Genomic DNA, 20,982 nt, shown 5'->3' on the forward strand with positions numbered 1-20,982 from the left:
TGTCCTTCGAAAGCTCTTTGGTCTTGGCCATGGCGGAGTTTGGAGTCTGACTGTTTGAGGCTGTGGACAGGTGTCTTTTATACAGATGATGAGTTCAAACAGGTGCTATTCATACAGGTAACGAGTGGGGGACAGAAAAGCGTCTTACAGAAGACGTTACAGGTCTGTGAGAGCCAGATATTTTCCATGTTTGAGGTGACCAAATACTTATTTTCCACCCTAATTTACGAATAAATTCTTTACAAATCCTACCATGTGGATTCATGGATTTTTTTTCCACATTCTGTCTCTCACAGTTGAAGTGTACCTCTGGTGCAAATTACTGACCTCTGTCATCATTTTAAGTGGGGGAACTTGCACAATCGCTGGCTGACTAAATACTTTTTTGCCCCACTGTACCATACCAAGCAATGATACAGAAGGTTAAAACAGATTCAATAAAACTTTTATAAAAAAGAGTCATCATTTCAGATGAAACATCAAAACCTCTCAACCTCCTTAAAAAGTACAATCTTTGTTGAACCTTTTTCACTGTAGCAGCAAGATGAGACTCAAAGGACAGAGCCTTATCAAGAACAACCCCCAAATACTAGATAGACTATCATGAGAAAATTTTATCACTGCTCAGTGATGAAAATACTTATGAGCCCCTGAAACGAGACCCAGGAAGTGGCTACAGGAAGAGGGTGATAGATTGTCTGAATCAGTTAGAACAAGACAATTCTATTGACTGGACATCATACCACAGGCTATACCCAGGGGAATCTACACCAAGTCTGTATGGTTTACCGAAGACCTATAACATCTCCAAGTTTCTGGCTTCGATCCTCAACTCGCTGGTAGGCAGCTCTGAACACCACATCCAGAACACCCTGGATTTTGTTGAGAAGGTGAGAGATCGACCGGGGAAGCAGAAGAACAGCACATCAAAAAGGCCCTGAGTAAATGTGGTTATCCCAGCTGGACTTTTGTCAAAGCTGGGAAGGCACCAAAAGAAAGCTCCAGCTGATCCAGGAGAGAAGGACAACCGCTGCCCAAGCGAAAACCTGTAGTTATCCTATATGTGTAAGGAGTATCGGAGCAGTTGAGATGCATTTTTTCAAAACACTGGGTCTCTGTGGCTTTTAAACCCCAAAACACGCTCCAACAAAAACTGGTCTACCCCAAAGATCGGGTCCCCCGACACAAACAGAGTAACATAGTGTATGCCATGGCTATTCAACTACGAAGTTAGTTGAGCCAGATTTTCAAACCGAGGAATTTATCTGGGCCAGATATTTTTTTTGAAGCCAGTAAGCAGCAGATCATGATCAATTTCAAACCCACACAACTGTATTGAAAAACAAGTATTTTTTTTATTCCTATTCCCCTGTAAATCTGGTGACCTCTCACAAATGCACACCAAAAAGTCCATTTAAAAAAAAGGGAGCTATAACTAAACTATTTTTTGCACATTTGAAATAATAACAATAACAATAACAATAATAATAATAATAATAGTAACAAAAAAACATTTTGATAATTCCCTTTCAAATTAAAATAAATATTTCGCTGACCACTCACTTTTCCTGCCATGGATGGAGCCCCATCCGTCACAAGTATACAGACACGCTTCATATCCAGACCATTTTCCTCAAAAAGAGCTGAAATCTTCTCAAACATTATTTCGCCAGCTGTGTGTCCCTCTAACGGTAGTAAGCCGAGCAATTTCCCATCCAAAAAACGGACATATACGCACAACTGTGCATTATCAGTTCTGTCTGTGACCTCCTGCTATAGACATTACATCAGTTTTCTTCAGGTCATCTAACAGCATTTCAAACTCGTCTGACGCCAGAACTTCAACTCTACGAATATTTGAACTGTCCTACAGGGGTACGTTTTTAATAGAAGATGTCACACTTACTTTAATTTTTTTCATCACTTTTCACCGCATCCACCACGGCCAGCATGCAGTATTTCACTGTTTCAGAATCTGTGAAAGGCCTTTTCTTCTTCGCCAAGAAGCAAACACGAAGGGAAGCTGCTGCAGCTCTCTCTTGGGCTGTACAGGACCCTCACCATGGTAGTACAACTCCGGTTGTAAGATTATTAAACTCGGTAAAATGAATAAGTATTTGTCAGTCCAGGCAGGGTTAAACCGACAGTTTTCATTGTCAATTTTGCGCTTTTGGAGTGAGAAAGACATGCTGTTGTCGCATCATATATTACGATGATTGTTTAATATGTTTACATCACGGTGCATTGTGGGTTAAATATTGCTAGGCTACTAGGAGTGTTGCATTCACAGTCTACACAACGCTGTAGGAATTTTTAATTTTTTTTTAAATTAACTAATTTTTTGCGTTTTCTCTGTGTTTCTGCCAGGACCACAGGCAGGGCCACTCGCAGGTTGCTTCTGGGCCGCATTTGGCCCGCGGGCCGCCATTTGAATAGGCTTGGTGTATGCTGTTAAGTGCTAGGAGGATTGCCAGGATTTATACATCGGGGAAACCAAACAACCTCTGGCGAAGCTGATGGCACAACACAGAAGAGCTACCTCGTCAGGCCAGGACTCTGCAGTCTATTTACACCTACAGGCCAGTGGACACTCTTTATATTTATAAATGATGAAGATGTACACATCTTGGACAGGGAGGAACGCTGGTTTGAGCGCAGAGTCAAGGAGGCCATTTACGTGAAAAGGGAAAGACCATCTCTGAATCGAGGAGGGGGCCTAAGGGTACATCTGTCACCATCTTACAATGCTGTGATTGCAGCCGTTCCCCATTCTCTGTGAATGGTACTCATGGCCATTGATCAGTGGTCATGAGAATTTGCATAATCAAGATTAAGGAACTGACCTCCCAGCCCATTGTTCCTTCAGTGAGCTGGTTTCAGTCATTATGCAAATGTACTGTTTATAAGATTTGGGGAAACCTGCAGTCAGCTGAGACCGAAGAAGTCACTTGGATGAGTGACGAAACGTTTCTCCCACAAAACGCTACGTCAAGATGAACAGAATTAACTTTTGGAGATTTACTTACCTGGATGACTGAGTATGCACCAAGATGTTTCAAAATTGTACCACTCTCCATTTTATTTTTATTTATTTAATAATAAACGAAACACTAGAGTGTGCTGTTTTCTAATGAAATCATTATTTTGTGACACAAATTCCACAAAGTTTCTTTTGATTTACATTCAAAATGTGAGAAATTTTCAAAAATGAACCTACTGATTAATTGTTTCCATCATTAATACTGAGATGTGTGTCAGTGTGTTTACCTTTTCTGTTGTAGTTTAGTTTGGTGGCGACTTCAGTGTAGAGCACAACTGAAGGGTTGATCTTACCTGCAGCAAAAAAAAAACAAATCAGAGAGCATTACAATCCTGAATTCCTGAGATTTTTTTAAGGTGGATATGATGAAGTAAACTGAAAGCACAGCTGTGTTTAAAGTTAATTGTGAACCTTTTGTATGATAAACATGGGCACTGAAACTGTGACAAACATTTGAAACATTACTATACAAAACATTATTTCATTAACTTCTTTAAAAGCTAAAAAAAAAAAAAAAAAGAAAGTAAAATTGTTTCTTCATTTACAGGGCAGTTCTATTTTTCCATGTGCTGACCTTTGTGGGTTTTCCAGAGACTGAGCAGCATTACTGAAACCATTGAGAGGTAGATGCATACCACAGGAAGGAGAATGTGTGTCAGGCCAGAGTGAGCCAGCTCACGGGCCACTGCTTTAAAGCAAAAACAGGTTATCAGCAGTGGGAAAAAACAAGGCTTACTTTACTCACTTTATATTCATGTGTCTCTCATTTACAGTAAATCATGCAATGAACAAAGTGGAGGATGCTTTTTTAATAGCCAAAAACTTTATTGGGAACACGAAACAAAAACAGCTCCCATGACTGCCTCACATATTTTATCCACATAAAATACAACTACACATAAATGGCATATTCCAGAGCAACCAGAGAGCATTGCTTTTGTCAGAGCTGTTCAGAGTAAAGTTGAAGTTACATAAAAAATAACGTCCCAATATAAGTAAAGAGGGAAAAAGAATTATGCTCCCTCACCCCCGAGACTGACAGTCAGCAGGCTGTCTGGTGATTGTCCAACTCCAGAGATGTTACACTTGTAGAGGCCTTCATCTGATTTGGAAACCCTTTGGATGGTCAGGTTTCCTGTAGAGCTGCTCCCAATGAGATCATCATATTTATAGAATGTAGCAGTGAAATTGGAGGAGGAGTCTGCATTGTGTTTACAGTGTAGGGTCACAGTGTCTCCCTCCACCACAGGATGGGCAGGACTTTCCAGGATCACAGAACCAGCTGAATGACACAGATGTCAGAGAACAAAATGAGTAAATCAGCATATTGGAGTCTACTCTATTAGTTCAATCAGTTTTGAAACAAAGAGCAAGGGTTCTCTAAATTCTCCCCAATTACACCAACAAGTGTTGCTCACAGTTTTGCTGCAGCATTAAAATTAGTACCAAATATCCTTGTGAAAGATAGTAACCCCAAGTTGGAATGTGATGAATTTCAGATAGAAACCATTTAAGGGTGAATGAGGCATGTTATATAAAGCCATTTGAGAGCTCCAGGAGAGGAGAAAGGTGCTATATAAAAATCAGTTTGTTTACCAGACCTTTTGAGGAGTTTATGATGAGAATAATTTTTGATAATGTGGGCAAAAACTTGTTAGGAGGCTAAAATCCAATGTGGACGTCTGTAGTATGCAAGCATTTATGTCCTTAGGATCGAAGAAGTCTTTAACTGTACTGGGCGTGTCGACACTGTTACCAAGAAAAAAAGGAGGCTTGAGATGAATTTCTTAGGAAGGACATTAACAAACTGCCAGATTGTTAATATTGTTAACAAAACCAGGCAGAGAAGGAGTACTTAGTAAATTTATGAAATTTGATTAGATTAATGTAAAAAGACAAAATAGCAAATTAAACTTTGTCTTCCCCAATGTTTCTGTGGTTGCTACTGAAAAAGGGGCAATTAAGATTTTTTAACAGATGTCTCACTAGTTGCATTACATTTTTTGTGTTTAGGGTTGAATGATGAGTAACTGTTGTGTATTGCATTAAAAAAAAGAAAGAAAATCTGAACCTTATTTGTTTAAACCCACCTGCCACAGTGATGTTGACAGCATCGAAGCACTCGCCTGCTGCAGACTCACACCAGTAAACTCCACTGTCTGTTGGATAAAGATCACTGATGTCGCAGTGAGATTCATCTATTCCATTTGAGGGTGAGGGACATGTGGTGTTTGTGTATAAGGACGTGCTCCTCTTAACTCTCCACTCAGAAGAGTTTTCCTGCCCCCCGCAGCTAATGGAGACAGACTCATACTGGAAGAACTGTAATCTGTCGGGAACAATTCTCAGAGAAGCTGCACAAAAGAAAAAAAAAGGTGGAAAGCTGAGATTTTTCTTTTGCCATCAACCAGCCATTTAGTCATAGGATGATTTCAGAAAACCAATCAAAGTAATTCAAGCTTCTGGCTGAAATATGTGTTTCATTACTGTTAGAAACAGTTCAGAGATATAAACATAGATTTGTTTTCCAGTAACACTGCAGCACCTGACTCCTGCAGCTCTAGTAAACAACATTATTCGATACCACAGCAGAAACTGTTGGTTTAGGACATGATAAACAACCTTATAAGAAACCACTTCCTCATTACAGACTGAGCTAAAAACTGAAGTTACTGAATGGCCTGCATTTATATAGCGCTTTACTAGTCCCTAAGGACCCCAAAGCGCTTTACATATTCAGTCATCCACACATTCACACACTGGTGATGGCAAGCTACATTGTAGCCACAGCCACCCTGGGGCGCACTGACAGAGGCGAGGCTGCCGGACACTGGTGCCACCGGGCCCTCTGACCACCACCAGTAGGCAACGGGTGAAGTGTCTTGCCCAAGGACACAACGACCGAGACTGTCCAAGCCGGGGCTCGAACCGACAACCTTCCGATTACAAGGCGAACTCCCAACTCTTGAGCCACGATCGCCCCAGTAAGTAAGAAGTTACTGGAATGTTATCGACAGCATGGAGCACAAATCAATCTCATTATTTAGTGACTGAAGTGGATTTCAGACAGTACACAGGTATAAATACAGCACTCACCAACAACAGCACAAAGTGCAGCAACTTCCATGATGCGTGGCTGCTGATGTACTGACTGGCTCAATGGCAGCTGAACAGTGTTAAGTCACATAAGATGTAAGTACAACTCCTCCGGTTTCATATGCAGTCAGAGGCCACAGCTTCCTGCTGGTGTGGAAACATAATGTGTCACAGCTCATCACCTCACTTCCTGGCTCCACTCTAATTAAAACCTTTTTTTTTTTGTTTATTTGTATTTACCCACAATAAACTGCTAATAGCTTAAAATGTCTCAGTAACTCTAACTCCTTCTTTCACACTTGGAACAGGTAGCATTAGGTTGAATGTCTGTCACAAAATATTTTATCTCTACCATATCTTAGACTGATTTCTGTGGAAGTCTTTTATCATATTTTGAGAAAGGTTGACTCAAGACTTATAACAAATATAAAGACATATAAAGCGTTTCTCTGTGTTAGCCCTGCGACAGACCCGTCGAGGGTGCACCACACCTGACAGACTCCAGCCCCCCCTGACCCTGAATAATCAATGAACAAAGGGGATGGAGTTGATGAACCCCAAAGGCAACAGAAAATTCACACAATATTAATCATAAGTACTCGTATTAAAATGCACAAAAAAAAGCACATTTAAAATACACTTTTCAATGTGACACTAGTATCAACACTTTTATTATCAATGTGAAATTTCAAAGGTTTTGATTAGTGACCACAGATGTCGGGAGCCAGCCCTTACGGAGGGGGGGGGTACTGTCACTGTCAGCCAGCTTTCTGTTTTTCATGCTTTGGTGTTTTTTTTCTAGATTATGATTTATTGATGATACTGTTTTGATTATGATTATTATTTAGTAGGCTTTGGTCAGTGTCAAGTCTGTCTCTCCCTGTCTAGTCCGTGTCTTAGTAAAGTGTGTTTTGTGAACAATTAGATTCAAGATTTTTTTTCTTTTTTGTCACATGCATAGTTATACAAATATGTATCAAATGTATCAAAGAAGTGGACGAGAGCACGAGCGCTTTAGGTGAGTAAAAAATATATTCCACAGTACCCGTGTGTTAATGTGCAGGTACACATGCTTCAAATATCAATAATGCGCATTAATTCTGTCACTACCCTGCTTTTGCGCACCACTTTGTTATATGCGTTTTTCTTCTTAACACACAGAGTACACACTGCTGTGTACCCACACGCAAAGTCAGCTGATCTCATGTGATGCTCCTTGATCAAGTGACATTTGTCCGGATTTTTGCCATGAGTGGCGATCAGCACCGCAGCTGGATGGCCTGATTTACAAACCCAGCGCAGGTGATACTCACCAGAATAATTTACTAAAATTGTGCCCTCCTGTTATTAAGTCCAGTTCAATCTGTTAATGTTGATAATCATTTCAAACGAACGTTAATAGGTTATTATAATAATAATAATAATAATAATAATAATAATAATAATAATAATAATAATAATAATAATAATAATAATACAATGTAATGATGTCATCAGTGAGCGCAAGTTGGAACATGAGTGAGTGAGGGCTAACATAAACAACGTGGGAAGAGAGAGCATGGCTTAGCAATGGCAAGCTTCATGTAAACAGCAAAACTGGAAAATAAAGTTTGCAAAAAGAGAATTGAGTGATATGATATGTATATATGTCACAGGTCTTACAGCATGTTGTCATGTCACAAAATGAGATGTTGTTAGGAAACTGGAAGAACTGAAGAGATTTATGATGGAACATACAGACAGAAGTATGTCTGAACAACTACAAGACAGAATCTTTGTATGTATGTTTGTTATTAATAATATGAGATTATTATCTAATAATCTCATATTATTAGATTCCCCCCACAGCCATTCATGTTATACCAAAGTAGTAAGTAACAGATAAACAATTAAATGACAGTAAATTTCCTGTTTACACTTTCTAGTACAGAAATTTCTTCTAAAGTAAAAGAAAATTTCATCAACGAACAAAAACTTTATTCTTTTAAATACAGGACAGTCTGGGAACAGACAGACCCGTTTTTTCTGTAATTTTGCATCTTTATCATGTAGAAAAACTGAGATGTGCTGTTGAAGTTGCATTTATTTATCTTATATTAAAATTTATCAGGGATTAAATGTGTAGTTAAACATCTTTACAGTGACAGAAAGTGCAGTTTCATTCATTCATTCAGTGGGCTGTATGTAGGCCTTGATGTAATATGAGTGTGACCACCAACACATCCCTGCTTCAAATGCCAGCGAACAAAATTCATTGCTGTGTGCAAAAAATGTATTTCACTGTTTGCTATTATCCATATACACACACAATAGCAGCCCCTCTCACTCAGTTTTTGCATTTGCTCTTGCTCAGATCTCTGCAGATCTGCTTGCAGTGTGTTGTTCGCACTCTCAATATCTCTGCTCCTGCACGTTCAACTCTTTCTGTACAGGGTTATATTTGTGCCACAAAACCAACCAATCACAGACTTGGATGCAAAAATTCTGAGTGGCTGTTTTGGTCTCCAATCAGCTTTCTAGCTACTGTAGCCAAACCCAGGCAAATATCCCAGATACTAGTATCCTAGTATCCTAGCTCAATTCTCTTCCTCCAGAGTACTGTCATTTCTTCGAAGCACTAACCTAGCTAGAAGAAATCCTTCTAGCACTAGCTTATTCAGTGACAGAGCAAAACAGCTGAAAACAGTAAGATGTAAATGTACAGCACGGAAATTATAATGAATGTTGAACAGTGAGTAGCTGAGGAAGTTCCGCTTCGAAGCACAAACACATCAGGATAGCATCAATGCAAATAAAAATAGTCTTTGTCTAGATGGCACAGTTTAATTTATCATTCTCTCACTTAAAATAAATTATAGTCCAATGCAGTGAGGTCATCAGTGAGCCAGGTGGGAACGCGAGTGAGTGGAGACTGGCATAAACAGTGTGAGAAGAGAGAGCATAGGTTAGCAATGGCATGCTTCATTTAAACTGCAAAACTGGACTGCAGGAAATAAAGCTGACTTACATATACAAAGACATGAGTAAGAGATAGACAATGTATCAGCAGTGAATCTCAAACTACTACAGAATGGACAGTGGGTGGTTTGGTTTAAGGTTCGCAGTGAAATGGAAGTTACAGAAAATCCTCAGTGGGGGTTTGCATTCAATAAAGTGGTGACTTTGTGAGGACATTTCAATCAATGCTCATAAGTGTTAGAAAGGTGCTAACAATGACACCAGTTAAGTGAAACAATTCCCTCAGATTCTGCAGGCGTAACATAAGAAGAGAAGCCTTAAGGTCTTTATTTAACAGTTCACAATTAACCATATGGATCATACATATAACAACGTGGAGCTATATGAACCATGTTGAGGTTTCTTATAATAGAAAAAAGAAAAAAAAAGTGAAAATAACCATTACTGAGCACTATACATGCTAACTAACAACACAATAGTCAACAACAAGTTGAATAAAAATGAGTATAGAGAGGAGCACATAGAAGCTGGTGACAGTAGACCTAATCCACAGTATCCAGAGGAGCAGTCAAAAAGCTGTTGTTACTGGATATTTTAATGCAAGCAATCAGTCCAACACAATATTTGGGAAACTAAATGAAGGATTTCACAATAAAAGCCACAATCATTACAAAAGTCGATAACTGTAGTGCAAAAAATTCCAAAAGTTGTTCAAACAATCGCAACATCTTGTTAAGCTTGCGTCACGACTTGTAGTGATAGCTGTGTACACAAAAACACACAAGAAAATGTCAGTATCATCCAAAATAACATGCATTTTAGTTACTTATTTATCATTCACGATAATAAATGATATTATCATTATCATGAGGATAACAAATTGTAAATTTGGGTTTGAGAAAATCTTCACGTTTACCTGGCCGCTGCTGGTTAGTTGTTCCTTTCAAAGCAAAGACAAAAAACTGCTGCCGTTACCAGATATTCTCATTTAAACAACCAAGACATGCATTCAAATGCCCACAGCAAGTTTGCAAGTTTTAGTTATTCATAAAAACCTCCACAATATTCACAAAAGTCAGTAAAAACTGGTTTGAAACATATGCAAACGCTGTTCAAACACTTGTAACATCTTGTTAAGCCTGTTTCCTGAAGTGCTGTGATAGCTTTGCATACAAACACAAACAAGTACACAGACTTGTGAAAGTGTTTTAATTATTTATCATTCAGGATTATCATTCATATTTTTTTAAATAGTTTCTAATATTATTGATAATAGTAAATGTGAAGTGTTATCCTTGAGTATTAGAGTTTCAAATGTAAATTTAGTTTTGAGAAAATGTTCACATTTACCCGTCTGCTGCTCAGCCATTCCTATCAAGGCAAAGACAATCACAGCCACAATGACAACAGCAGTGATGATGCCAATGTCAAGGTAAATGTCTGCCTGCAGTGCTGAAAGAATAAGAAAACTGGCAGTTGGAACAAAAAGTCCACAAATAATTATATAAATAATGATAATTATATGCATTCAAAGTTCAAAACGATACAAAAAGGAAAGAAATATATCAAAGTTTAAAATTAATGTTATTGAAGGAAATATTTTCATAAATAAATTAGATTTTTCTAAGTGGTTGAAGATAAACCTGTTATAATCCTGTCACTCATTTGTGCTTAATGAACGTGTACTTAAAGTACAGTCTTAAAGAAATATCAGCAAATGTTATTTTATCATTTTTGTTTCACCAAAATGATTTATCATATTGAAAAACACATGGAAAACAATAATAATAATACATATATAGAGCAGTTAATTTAAATAAAAATATAATAATAAGAATTTTAGGTTGTTTCTTACGTGAATCCTCTGTCAGTGTTGAACCACTCTCTGTTGGAGCTGTTGGGCAAAATGATTGCGATAAATGTAAGAACACTCAATCAGTCCTATTTTGATTAATTATTCTTATTTTGCAGTACTTTATCTGTTTTACATACCAGACAATTACTTGGTTGTTCAAACTGGAATAAACTTTGTTGGTATTATTCAGCTAGTGCCATATCTGTTGTACTATATAGTAAGAATATGTAACATATCTGTTGAGGCTGCATATGTAAGAAACAAAATGATGAATCCCACTGATGACTTCATTGTGCTCAGTGAAATCAGTGAGCTGACAAATGACAAAGACTAGAATTACTGTACTACTGTTTTAGAAACACTGGTGCCAATTTATAGTCTGTCTGTGGAAAGGAACCGGTTTGACCAGGTAAGCTACAACAGGAAGTCCACTTTGGAAAAATTAGTTCCTCCCTTAAAAGTGGCTCAACATTTGTTTGGTGCAAAAGTTAAATTAAATTAAATTAAATTAACTGTGCAGTAAATACAGCCAATGTGAGCAGGCCTAACTTTAGTCTAGGTTTATACCCACACCCTTTTTCTGTGAAAGGATGAAAGCAGATTGTTAGGGATTTTTAAAAATGAAATATATACCTGTATACACTGCACATATACATATATACTATATATGCATGTAATTCTTGTATTTTTGCCAATCATATTATGGAGTCATGTGACCACCAGGGAGCCTCAAGAGGGATTTGTGTGGATGTTCGTGTGAAACAATTTCACATCAGCATCTGATTCATCAATGGAAACATTTATTGTGCAAACTGGAACAACACTGAAAACTTCACCAATAAAGATAAACACAACAGAGCATTTAAATATAAAAACATTTCAAGCCGAAATATCCTGGCTTCAAATATGTGATGTGTGTGTGTGTTTGAGAGAAACACATAATTAGATTGAGAGAGGATATGGCTTTTAGTTCATTTCTAGCAGCAGGAGAGCAGGTCCTGCAGCATGTGACCAGGTGCTCTCTACAAATGCAGCTGCTACACTTGATGCAGGTGGAAGAAGAGCTCGTTTCAGACCTGTGCAACACAAAGGTGTTGAAAGGGTGCAAAATTTAGGGAGGGCACAAGGGTTCGTTTTGTTTTTAAATACTGATCAACAGTTTAACTGCTTTTTTTTTTTTTTGATACTGCATGAAAAGAACTTTGTCACAGACCTGGTTCCAGGGACTCGGGGTCTGTGAGCAGTGTGGACTACTATTGCTGTTGTTATTTTCATTATTATTATTATTATTACTATGGTCGTGTCTTCTGCACTGCTGCTGTCCTGTGTTCCATGTTTGTGTACTGTCGGGTGTTTATGGGTGTGTACGTGTGTGAGGGTGCGGTCGTGGAGGGCACTTTCAGGCCTGGTGGGTGTGGCCCTACCAGCTGACCATCACACCCAGGAATCTCCACACGCACCTGGCGCCGATCAAGCCTCATCAGAGGAGCTTCAAAACAGTCTGGCTGAGAGCTCCTCGACGCTGGATCGTTGAGTGACTTCCCGTCAGTCTCAGTTTAATGTGCAAGGTTAGTGCAAGTCTGCCGTTAGGTTTTGTGCTCACGACTGCCTTTTGTATGCGTGTTTCCACAGGAGGAATTGTGGTGTCCAGGAGGCAGCACACGGATAGTACACAGGGAATGGAGACAGAGCACGGGATAAGTGAGAAGACACGGAACGGGAGTCGGGATTGCACTGGGGATTTATTATTGTTTGGATTTACACCACTGTAAATAAACGCATTGCCTTCATCATCAGGTCCTGCATTTTGGGTCCTCATTCCTCACATCCCTACGGTCTGCCATGCAGCCCATGACAAACTTTCCTGATTAAGTATTTTCCTGTTTCATATTGTGGCGGGTCAGAACAAGTACCAATACATAGTACAAATACTCCAAGTTGCTCTCTGATGCATCCATTGGAGTATAAATGTGTGAATTATAATCGGATGAGTTTTTGGCCGTGGAATCCCTAAAGGGGTAAACAAGGGGGTGAGAGGACTTGTATGACAGCAGGTCATCAAGAGGCACAAGCTATCTTGTAGTACACTCGCCAAAGTCACCACAAATGAATCACCATATCTGACTGGAAAAAAAGTCGGGTTGCTCAAAAGAATCCAGCGCAGGGTAAGAGAGTACAACCCTGAGCAGGTCGTAATGTGTTTACACTGCATAATCCACCAGGAAGCACTGTGCAAATCTGTATTGCAGCTTGATCATGTAGTGAAGCCAGTTGTAAAATGCATTAACTTTATTAAAGCGAGGGGACTCCAGCATCATCAGTTTATTAAGTTTTGTAGAATATTTAGCTGATGTAGAGTTTAGAAATGTGTTATCATAGAATGTAGAATTATTGCAGAGACACTGTCTGTAGCAGTCATTAGATTAATAAAATGCTTTGGCACAAAACTAGTAGCAACATTCATGTTGCAGCTTTTCATTGCATGGTCGTGTCTGTATAGTTTTGGTCGTCTGTATTCGTCTTGTTGCAGTTTTCGGTTTCTGCTGTGAGGTCCCACCTCCATGCACTTATACAATTAATCGCTAGACGGGTTTTTTTTTTATAAATATTATATTAGGGAAATTTTCCTATACATATCTTTGACCTGGGGGCAGAATTGATCGTGAAATGGACAGAAAAAATGCGTATGAACTTACAAATTTACAGCATGATGCATTTAAGGTAATCCCTTTTCCATTTTTATTTAAGAGGATTTGTTCCACTATGCGAAGAGTGCAGAAAAACTGGTAGAGATGCAGTTACAGTGTACCTGGGCCCCACCAACTATCAGCTAAAGAGAAGAAATAAATTCAATTGCTGCACATTTTCTAGACCCGTCTGTGGTCCTGTCTGTTATAGGCAGCACCATGCTCTTGCTTCACTGTCAAAAGTTAGCAACTACATTTTAAAATATTCTATTAAACACATAATACATTTATAGATGCATATTATTATTAAAATATATAATATTGTTTTATTTTTATTTTTTTTTTAAAGCCTACACTGGCTGTTGTAGTGGAAGTAAACTCTACTTTACAACCTTACCTGACTAAATCTAGGCCAGTGGAATTGACATTCAGTCATTTCAAGGACACATTTTATTCCAAGCTGAGCGCGTACTGCTATTTATTTTTTACCATGTATTTATTTCATTACTCGTTTCATAACCATTTTGATTCATGTTCATATGGAGTTCTGTAGTGTTAAGGCCCTCCCAGCTGGAGGAGAAGAGTCAGTGGCTGCCCTGTGTCCCCCCCCTCAGTAGTTTTCCACTAAAGCTGAGGATGAAAGTTGCGATTTGGTGTGAGCCTCCCTTCGGTTAGACATAATTTGTCAGTAACAAAAGACAACATTTCCACATTTAGAGAATAGAAGAGTGGGCGGGGCCACTGAGCTTCGAGCGGTCCAGCGATCAGTCTGTTTTCTTTTACGTCCGCCGAGCACAGATAATAACACGGCTCCGTGGGGTTGAGATTCATTCGACTTTGTTCGTTCAGAGAAGAAACTTTAACCATGAGTGGAAGAGGCAAGGGTGGCAAGGGTTATTAGTATTGTAACCATGCCCCCGTATGCCCCATTACCTTTTGCTTCAAACTTCAGCAATTTATGGGTGAGACTTAAATTCATCGGAGACGGGGACCCCCCGACCCGTGATTATGTTGCTGAAGAGCTGTTATTACAAACATCTTGGCTGAATGTGCAGGACATATACTCTTTCATTGCTCTGCCCAATAAACGGGACTTTGAGCTGTGTTTCACCCAAGAGGCGCCCTTACGTCGCTTCTTGGAGATCTCTTTTTCCAACGCTTCACATCCGAAATGGAAAGACTGGCAAGTGGAGTCTTCTGTCCAGGTCGAGGTAGTGACTCTTGTTGTTAAATTCTGGACTGGAAGGATTCCAGACCAAGATATCGAGCTATATCTTAAAAGGTATTGCGAGATTCTTCAACCCCCAGTCAAGCCAGTAGATAAATTCGGATTCTGGTATGGAGTCCGAAAATACAAAGTTCGGATGCGTAGAGATGAAGCTGGACATATAATCTCCATCCCTAATTCCATCTCGTTGGGCCCCTACAATGGCAGGATTATTTATCCTGGCCAATCGGCAAGGTGCTTTATCTGCCAAGGTCCAGACCATCAGGCGAGAGAATGCCCCACTATCAGATGTTGGAAATGTGGTGAGTTGGGCCACAAGGCTAACATTTGCCAAAACGAAAGTGAGTGCTCACTCTGTGGTGCGAAAGGACACACTTTCTTTAAATGTCCCAAATCCTTTGCAAATATGACTAAAGCTTCCCAGCAGCCCTCCACGAGTGCTTTTCGCACGAACTTTCCAACCACCTCAGCGCTGTCAGTGGCTTCAAATCCAGCCCCGCTACAGGAAAGGCCCACACATGGAAATGTGTCCTTGATAAATCCATTGGCTGTCTCAGATGCTGCCTCAGGACAAGAACCAGGCAGTCGTAACACAACAAATCTTCCGGGAGTAACGGAGCCGCAGACACACAATAACAACATAAAAGAGGATTTGACGCTTTCAAGACATCCCGAAGAAATGGCAGTTGGAGGTGGAGAGGAACCGGGAGACCAATCCTTCTCACAAACCTCTGATGTGGAATGTGAGAGCGATGACGAGCGAAGGGAAAGCGAGGAAGAAAATTCATCTGAAAGCTATCTAAGTGCAAGTGATAGTGAAGAATCACCCATTTCGACTCCTGTGGAGACTTCTCCTACAGATGATCCTGCAGGACAAGATGATGTGGATCCACAAATAGGGATCTTTCTTAACAAACAGCATCCTGCGATGGAGGAATTGGTCAATGAAACAACGACAGGAGGAAGGAAAAGAAGTGTCTCGATGGCGTCTTATGGCAGAGATAAGAGAAAAGACGATCGATCCAGCCCTCCGCAAGGTAATGTTGAATCTACAATGTTCCCTCCCTCTACTGAATAACCCTTCTACTACATAAATATGAGTATTCTTAAAATAATAACATGGAATGTTAGAGGGTTACAATCAGAAAGACTAAGAAAAAGGAAAGTTGAAAATTTATCAAAACTAAATTATGATATTCTCTGTCTACAAGAGATGAGACTGAAAAGTGACAATGATATATCTGCACTAACTCAAATGTGGTGTCCGGGGCACTCAATAATTTCAATCGGGGAGGATAGTGCAGATGGAGTTGGTATCTTTTTTAAAGACTCAAATGTGAATATAATAAAACGAAGAGACATTATCCCTGGAAGACTTCTTTTAGTTGACTGTTTTTATCATGGACAGAAGATGCGGATCATCAATGTTTACACTGCACCTGAAAGGACAAAGAAAATGAGGCAGCTCTTGGAAGTGGGTTTTGATTTAATAATGTGTGGCGATTTTAATATTGTAACGGAGGAAAGTGATAGAGTTGCTACAACGCCTTTTAAGGTCAATCGTGAAGGTAAATTTTTAGCGCAGGTTTGCGCAGATGCTTCCCTTAGAGATCTCTATAGAATATTACATCCCACAAAGATTCATTTTACTAGATTTGACACAAATGTCAAGACTAGAATAGATAGGATTTATATTTCTTCTTCAATACACGCCCTTAACTATGACACCTATATGACTGATCTATCTGATCACATGATTGTTAAAGCCACAATGCAGTGTGGTCTTGACTATCCTAAAAGCTATTGGAAATTAAATACAACGTGTTTGAGGAATTTGGCGCTAATACAAGAACTAAAATGTGAAATTAAAAAAATATTGCAATTAAGAGTTCTGGTAAGTTCTGAGATAGAACTGTGGGATTTGCTTAAAAGCCGATTGAAAGATTTCTTCAAATTTAAATGTCGGGAGTTAAATCATGCCAAGAATATGAAATATAATGAAGATGTAAAAGCATATATAAGTCTAAAGTATAAAAAAAGAAACGAAGAAGAGGAACATCAGATGGATGAGTTGAAAAAAGAAATAGAATTGATAAATAAAGAATTATTATTTAATATGCAGATAACAGCAGGGTGTGATGAAAACGGAAATACTGACTTTGCGATTGTCACTGGTCAGAAGAGACGTGGTAGCAACTTTATCCCCTCTATTAGAGATGGAAGTGGAAAATTAACCGCCAATGAGAGTGAGAAAAGATACGTTGTCAGAGAACAATGCCTTTCCATGTTTTCTACATTACCTTCAGACAGTAATGCTTTACGATCATTGTTAAGAGTTATTGAACCTTTTGAACCTTCTGTTTTTGATTCACTCCTTGGGGCGATAAGAAAAGAAGAGGTTGCAGCTGCTATCGAGCAACTGAATAATAATAAAACTCCAGGATTAGATGGTCTCCCAGCTGAGTTCTACAAGCTGGGCATAGCAGAAGTAAATGAACTTTTAACCTCAACTTTGAATTCAGGGCTTGAAAAAGGAGTATTATGTGAGTCTTTCTATTTTGGCCTGATGTTTTTATTATATAAAAAAGGTGATAAAAGTGATATAAATAATTATAGACAACTAACAATAATGAATGTTGATTATAAAATATTAGCTAAAATAATAATGAATAGACTAGAAGATATATTAGATAAAATTATTGTGAGGGAACAGACATGTGCTATAAAAGGTCGCCAGATGTGGGATAATCTGTGCACCCTAAGAGAGGTAATATACTCCAGAAGAGACTCTGACTTTTTTATTCTTAGCTTAGATCAAAAGAAAGCATTTGATTATCTTTCTCATTCGTATATATGGGCAGTTATGAAAGCCTATGGGATGCCGGACGGTTTCATCGCCATGGTAAAATTGTTATATAAAAAATCCATCATACAAGTCAAGGTAAATGGAAGTTTGACCGAACAATTCCATGCTTCGTGTGGAGTGAAACAGGGATGCCCACTAAGCGCTGCTTTGTATGTTTTAGCCATCAATCCCTTATTGAAACTAATTAATAAAGACACTAATATTAAAGGTTACTGTTTTAATGATGGCTATAGAGTGACAGCTATGGCTTATGCCGACGATGTTACAGTTATTATTAGGAACCAGGATGAGTTGGACAGGTTATTTTTTCACCTCAAACAATATGAATTGGCATCAGGGGCAAAATTAAACCCAGAAAAAACAGAAGGCGTGTGGTTTGGTTCCTCACTGCAAAAGCCGAAAATAAACATACAAGTAAATGATGAAATGAAAGTCTTGGGAATTTGGATCAACAAAGGAGACCCCTGTTTGTCAAATTGGTCTAAAAAGGAATGTGAAATTAAAGAAGAAGTTGCTAAGTGGGAAAATAAAAATACTAACTATAAAGCACGAGTAAATATAGTTAAAACCCATATAGTATCTAAACTTCTCTTCCTTGCCACAGTTTTTCCTCCTCCTCACAAATCACTTTTACTTTTAAACAAACTGTGTGTTAAATTAATATGGGGAACAAACCGTGAGGTTACGAAACGAACTTTAATGTATAAAGGCAAAGAGTGTGGTGGATTGGGTGCGCCAGATCTCCGTATCACTTTGAGGATTCCTTTTATTAAAAATGTGTTTAGCGCTCTTAATAGGAGAACCCCATGGATTAGAGGTAACGAAGTACAATGGGGAAAACTAAAAGGTAGGGCTAGATCCAATATGCCGTATTATAAACTCCTCTTTGGCGACACTACGGAACAGTGGAAAGACCTTAATATTAACTGGACACAAGCAGAGGCGGAGCCAGACATTTGAAACACCCGGGGCTTAGCCCAAAAGGGTCGTATGCATGTGGGATTTTTTTTTCCCCTTGGGGGGGGGGGGGGGGGGGGGGGGGGGGGTGTAGAAATGACTGAAAGATTAATTGGCTCTGTTTTGAGTTTTGTTCAAAAAAGAATGACTTCATATAGGGAAAAATATATATCACATATGCAGGACACCTTAAACTAGTTTTTTAATTAAGCAGCAAGGCAGAAAAAAATCAGGGCTGTATCAAGACACGAGGACTAAACCCCAATTCAACCAGACCCAGAACTGATCCGGAATTAAAACAGGACTACAACAGTTCAAAATCAGGACTACTGAGGACTTAACCAAGACAGAACCAGAATCAGAACTAGATGATAGTAGCACTAAAAATCATCATAGACCTGCACTACATTTATTTTTAAATTTTACCAAAGTACAATATTTAGATTGAGAAAAGTTTATATAATTATTTAGCCTTGTTGTGCAAACAAGCCTGCAGAACTTAATAAATATAGAATTTGAAAAATAACAAACCTAAAAAGAAACACTAGGTACGAGATACATGAGGACCTATGATACGGTGATACTTTTGGCAAACGACCATTTGACTAACATGTGTGTCTCACCTGCTCTTGTTCCACCTCTGTTCTGTCCTCATTCTCCATCTCCCTCTCTGTTCCTCTCTTTCCCTCTTTGTGCTGACAATCATCAAATATACAGATATTTACAAAATCTTCAGATAAAAACACAAACATTTTTTTAATTGTAACATCAAATCAGACTAAATGTTTATTTTTTTTTAGATTGATAAATATAAAAAACATATTTGTTAACTTTAAGAGTAAAGAGAGAAACTATCTGTATTTCTTAATTGCAAATGGCACCAAATTGTATTCAAAATTGAGCCACACTTATGGAGCTCCACAGTTCTTTTCCTGGTGTTTTGGTTGACATCTCTTGATTTTCCCATGTCACAGAAACAGGCTCTGTGTTTTTCCTTATATGCATCCACAGGTGTGCCACCAATTTACTCACATGGACTCTACTAACCTATCAGAAGCTTCTTCAGCTCAGAATGGAATCGTCTGGAGTTTCTTATTAATTAACAATAAACTTAGTGTATATGTACTCCTAAATTTGATGAAAGTGATAAAAAACAGAAAGCTCTGTCTCTTTATTCTGACATTTAACTAATTCAAAATATATTTCAATATTTATCTAAAACAAAAGTTTACTCTAAATTGATGTACAGTAAAAATGTTTTATGTTTTATCTCTAAAGTGTAAATATCTGGTTACAAATGTGAATATCCTGCTGTGTCCTGAAATCCCTCTTGTTTTGCATAGAAATATACTGAACAACATACAAAGCATAATATATAAAATAACATTTACCTGAGTTTTTTCTTTGAAAGAACCCTCTAATGTCCATTCTTATATTTCAGTGCATAACTGAAACCGATTTAGTCGGGGAGGGTAAGAACTGAAAATATGAAATAAACACACGTAAGCTAAGACTCTCTAAAAAAATAGCATTTGTTCAGCTTTTCATTTCGCCATTTGTTGATTCACTTGAAGAGCAAGTAATGTAATATTGGTCAAGTGATCAGTTTGATATCAATCTTTCGTGATACACCGTCATATTTACATTATTTGTACGGTACGAATGATTTGCTTTGGTACCTGGTCAAACTTTAGCTCTCCTTAGTATGGCTGGCTCCGTCTCTCCAACAGCGCACTCACGGGCAGCAGCTGCCCCGCCCCCTCGCTCAGTCGCTTAGTGCCTGAGCTCGGATCATACCAATATCAGGGGGGATTCACGCACAGTCGTAAATTCCCACAGTGTGCACTATGTGTTTCGAATATTGTGTGTACTTTTTGTTTTATACAGTTGTCTGCCAGGCATCTAACTATGAAAAAATTACACTCCAAAATACCCCGGGCTTCTGACAAAACAACCCGGGCTTAAGCCCAGTAAGCCACCCCCACGCTCCGCCCCTGGACACAAGTATCCACTAAACAAGTATACAATATAATTAACAGTAAAAATAATGAAGGACAGATAAAATATAAGGGCGTGGGCGTAGAAGAATGCCCGCTAGTAGTTAAAAATATCTACGACAAATTAATCTCTGAAAATATGAGAGACACTGTGTGGTTGATATCTGTTGGACGCCTCCCTGTTAGAGCGGTGGTGCAGTGGAGCTGTTATGTTACCACCAAAGAATGTCCAATGCCACGGTGTGTCGAGGATGAAACCCTTGAACATTTACTGTTATCCTGTTATAGAACAGTAGAA

The 20,982-nt window shown here is 38.7% G+C and overlaps 1 protein-coding gene across 1 annotated transcript; it reads right to left on the reverse strand.

Moving 5' to 3' along the window:
• Positions 1–1,750: 1,750 nt before the first annotated feature.
• On the reverse strand, positions 1,751–6,183 carry LOC309703143 (uncharacterized protein; the record flags this gene model as incomplete). The annotated part of the gene is made up of 7 exons (XM_082527853.1): positions 6,137–6,183; positions 5,131–5,394; positions 4,068–4,322; positions 3,615–3,728; positions 3,268–3,333; positions 3,027–3,034; positions 1,751–1,867 (listed from the first exon to the last, which is right to left on the reverse strand). Exons 1-7 carry the CDS (start codon positions 6,165–6,167, stop codon positions 1,751–1,753), a joined length of 855 nt encoding a protein of 284 aa, XP_082383979.1. The 5' UTR covers positions 6,168–6,183.
• Between the last annotated feature and the right edge of the window lie 14,799 nt (positions 6,184–20,982).

This window comes from Aulonocara stuartgranti (assembly GCF_965226115.1).
Source record: "Aulonocara stuartgranti genome assembly, chromosome: 3".
Classification (NCBI taxonomy): domain Eukaryota; kingdom Metazoa; phylum Chordata; class Actinopteri; order Cichliformes; family Cichlidae; genus Aulonocara; species Aulonocara stuartgranti.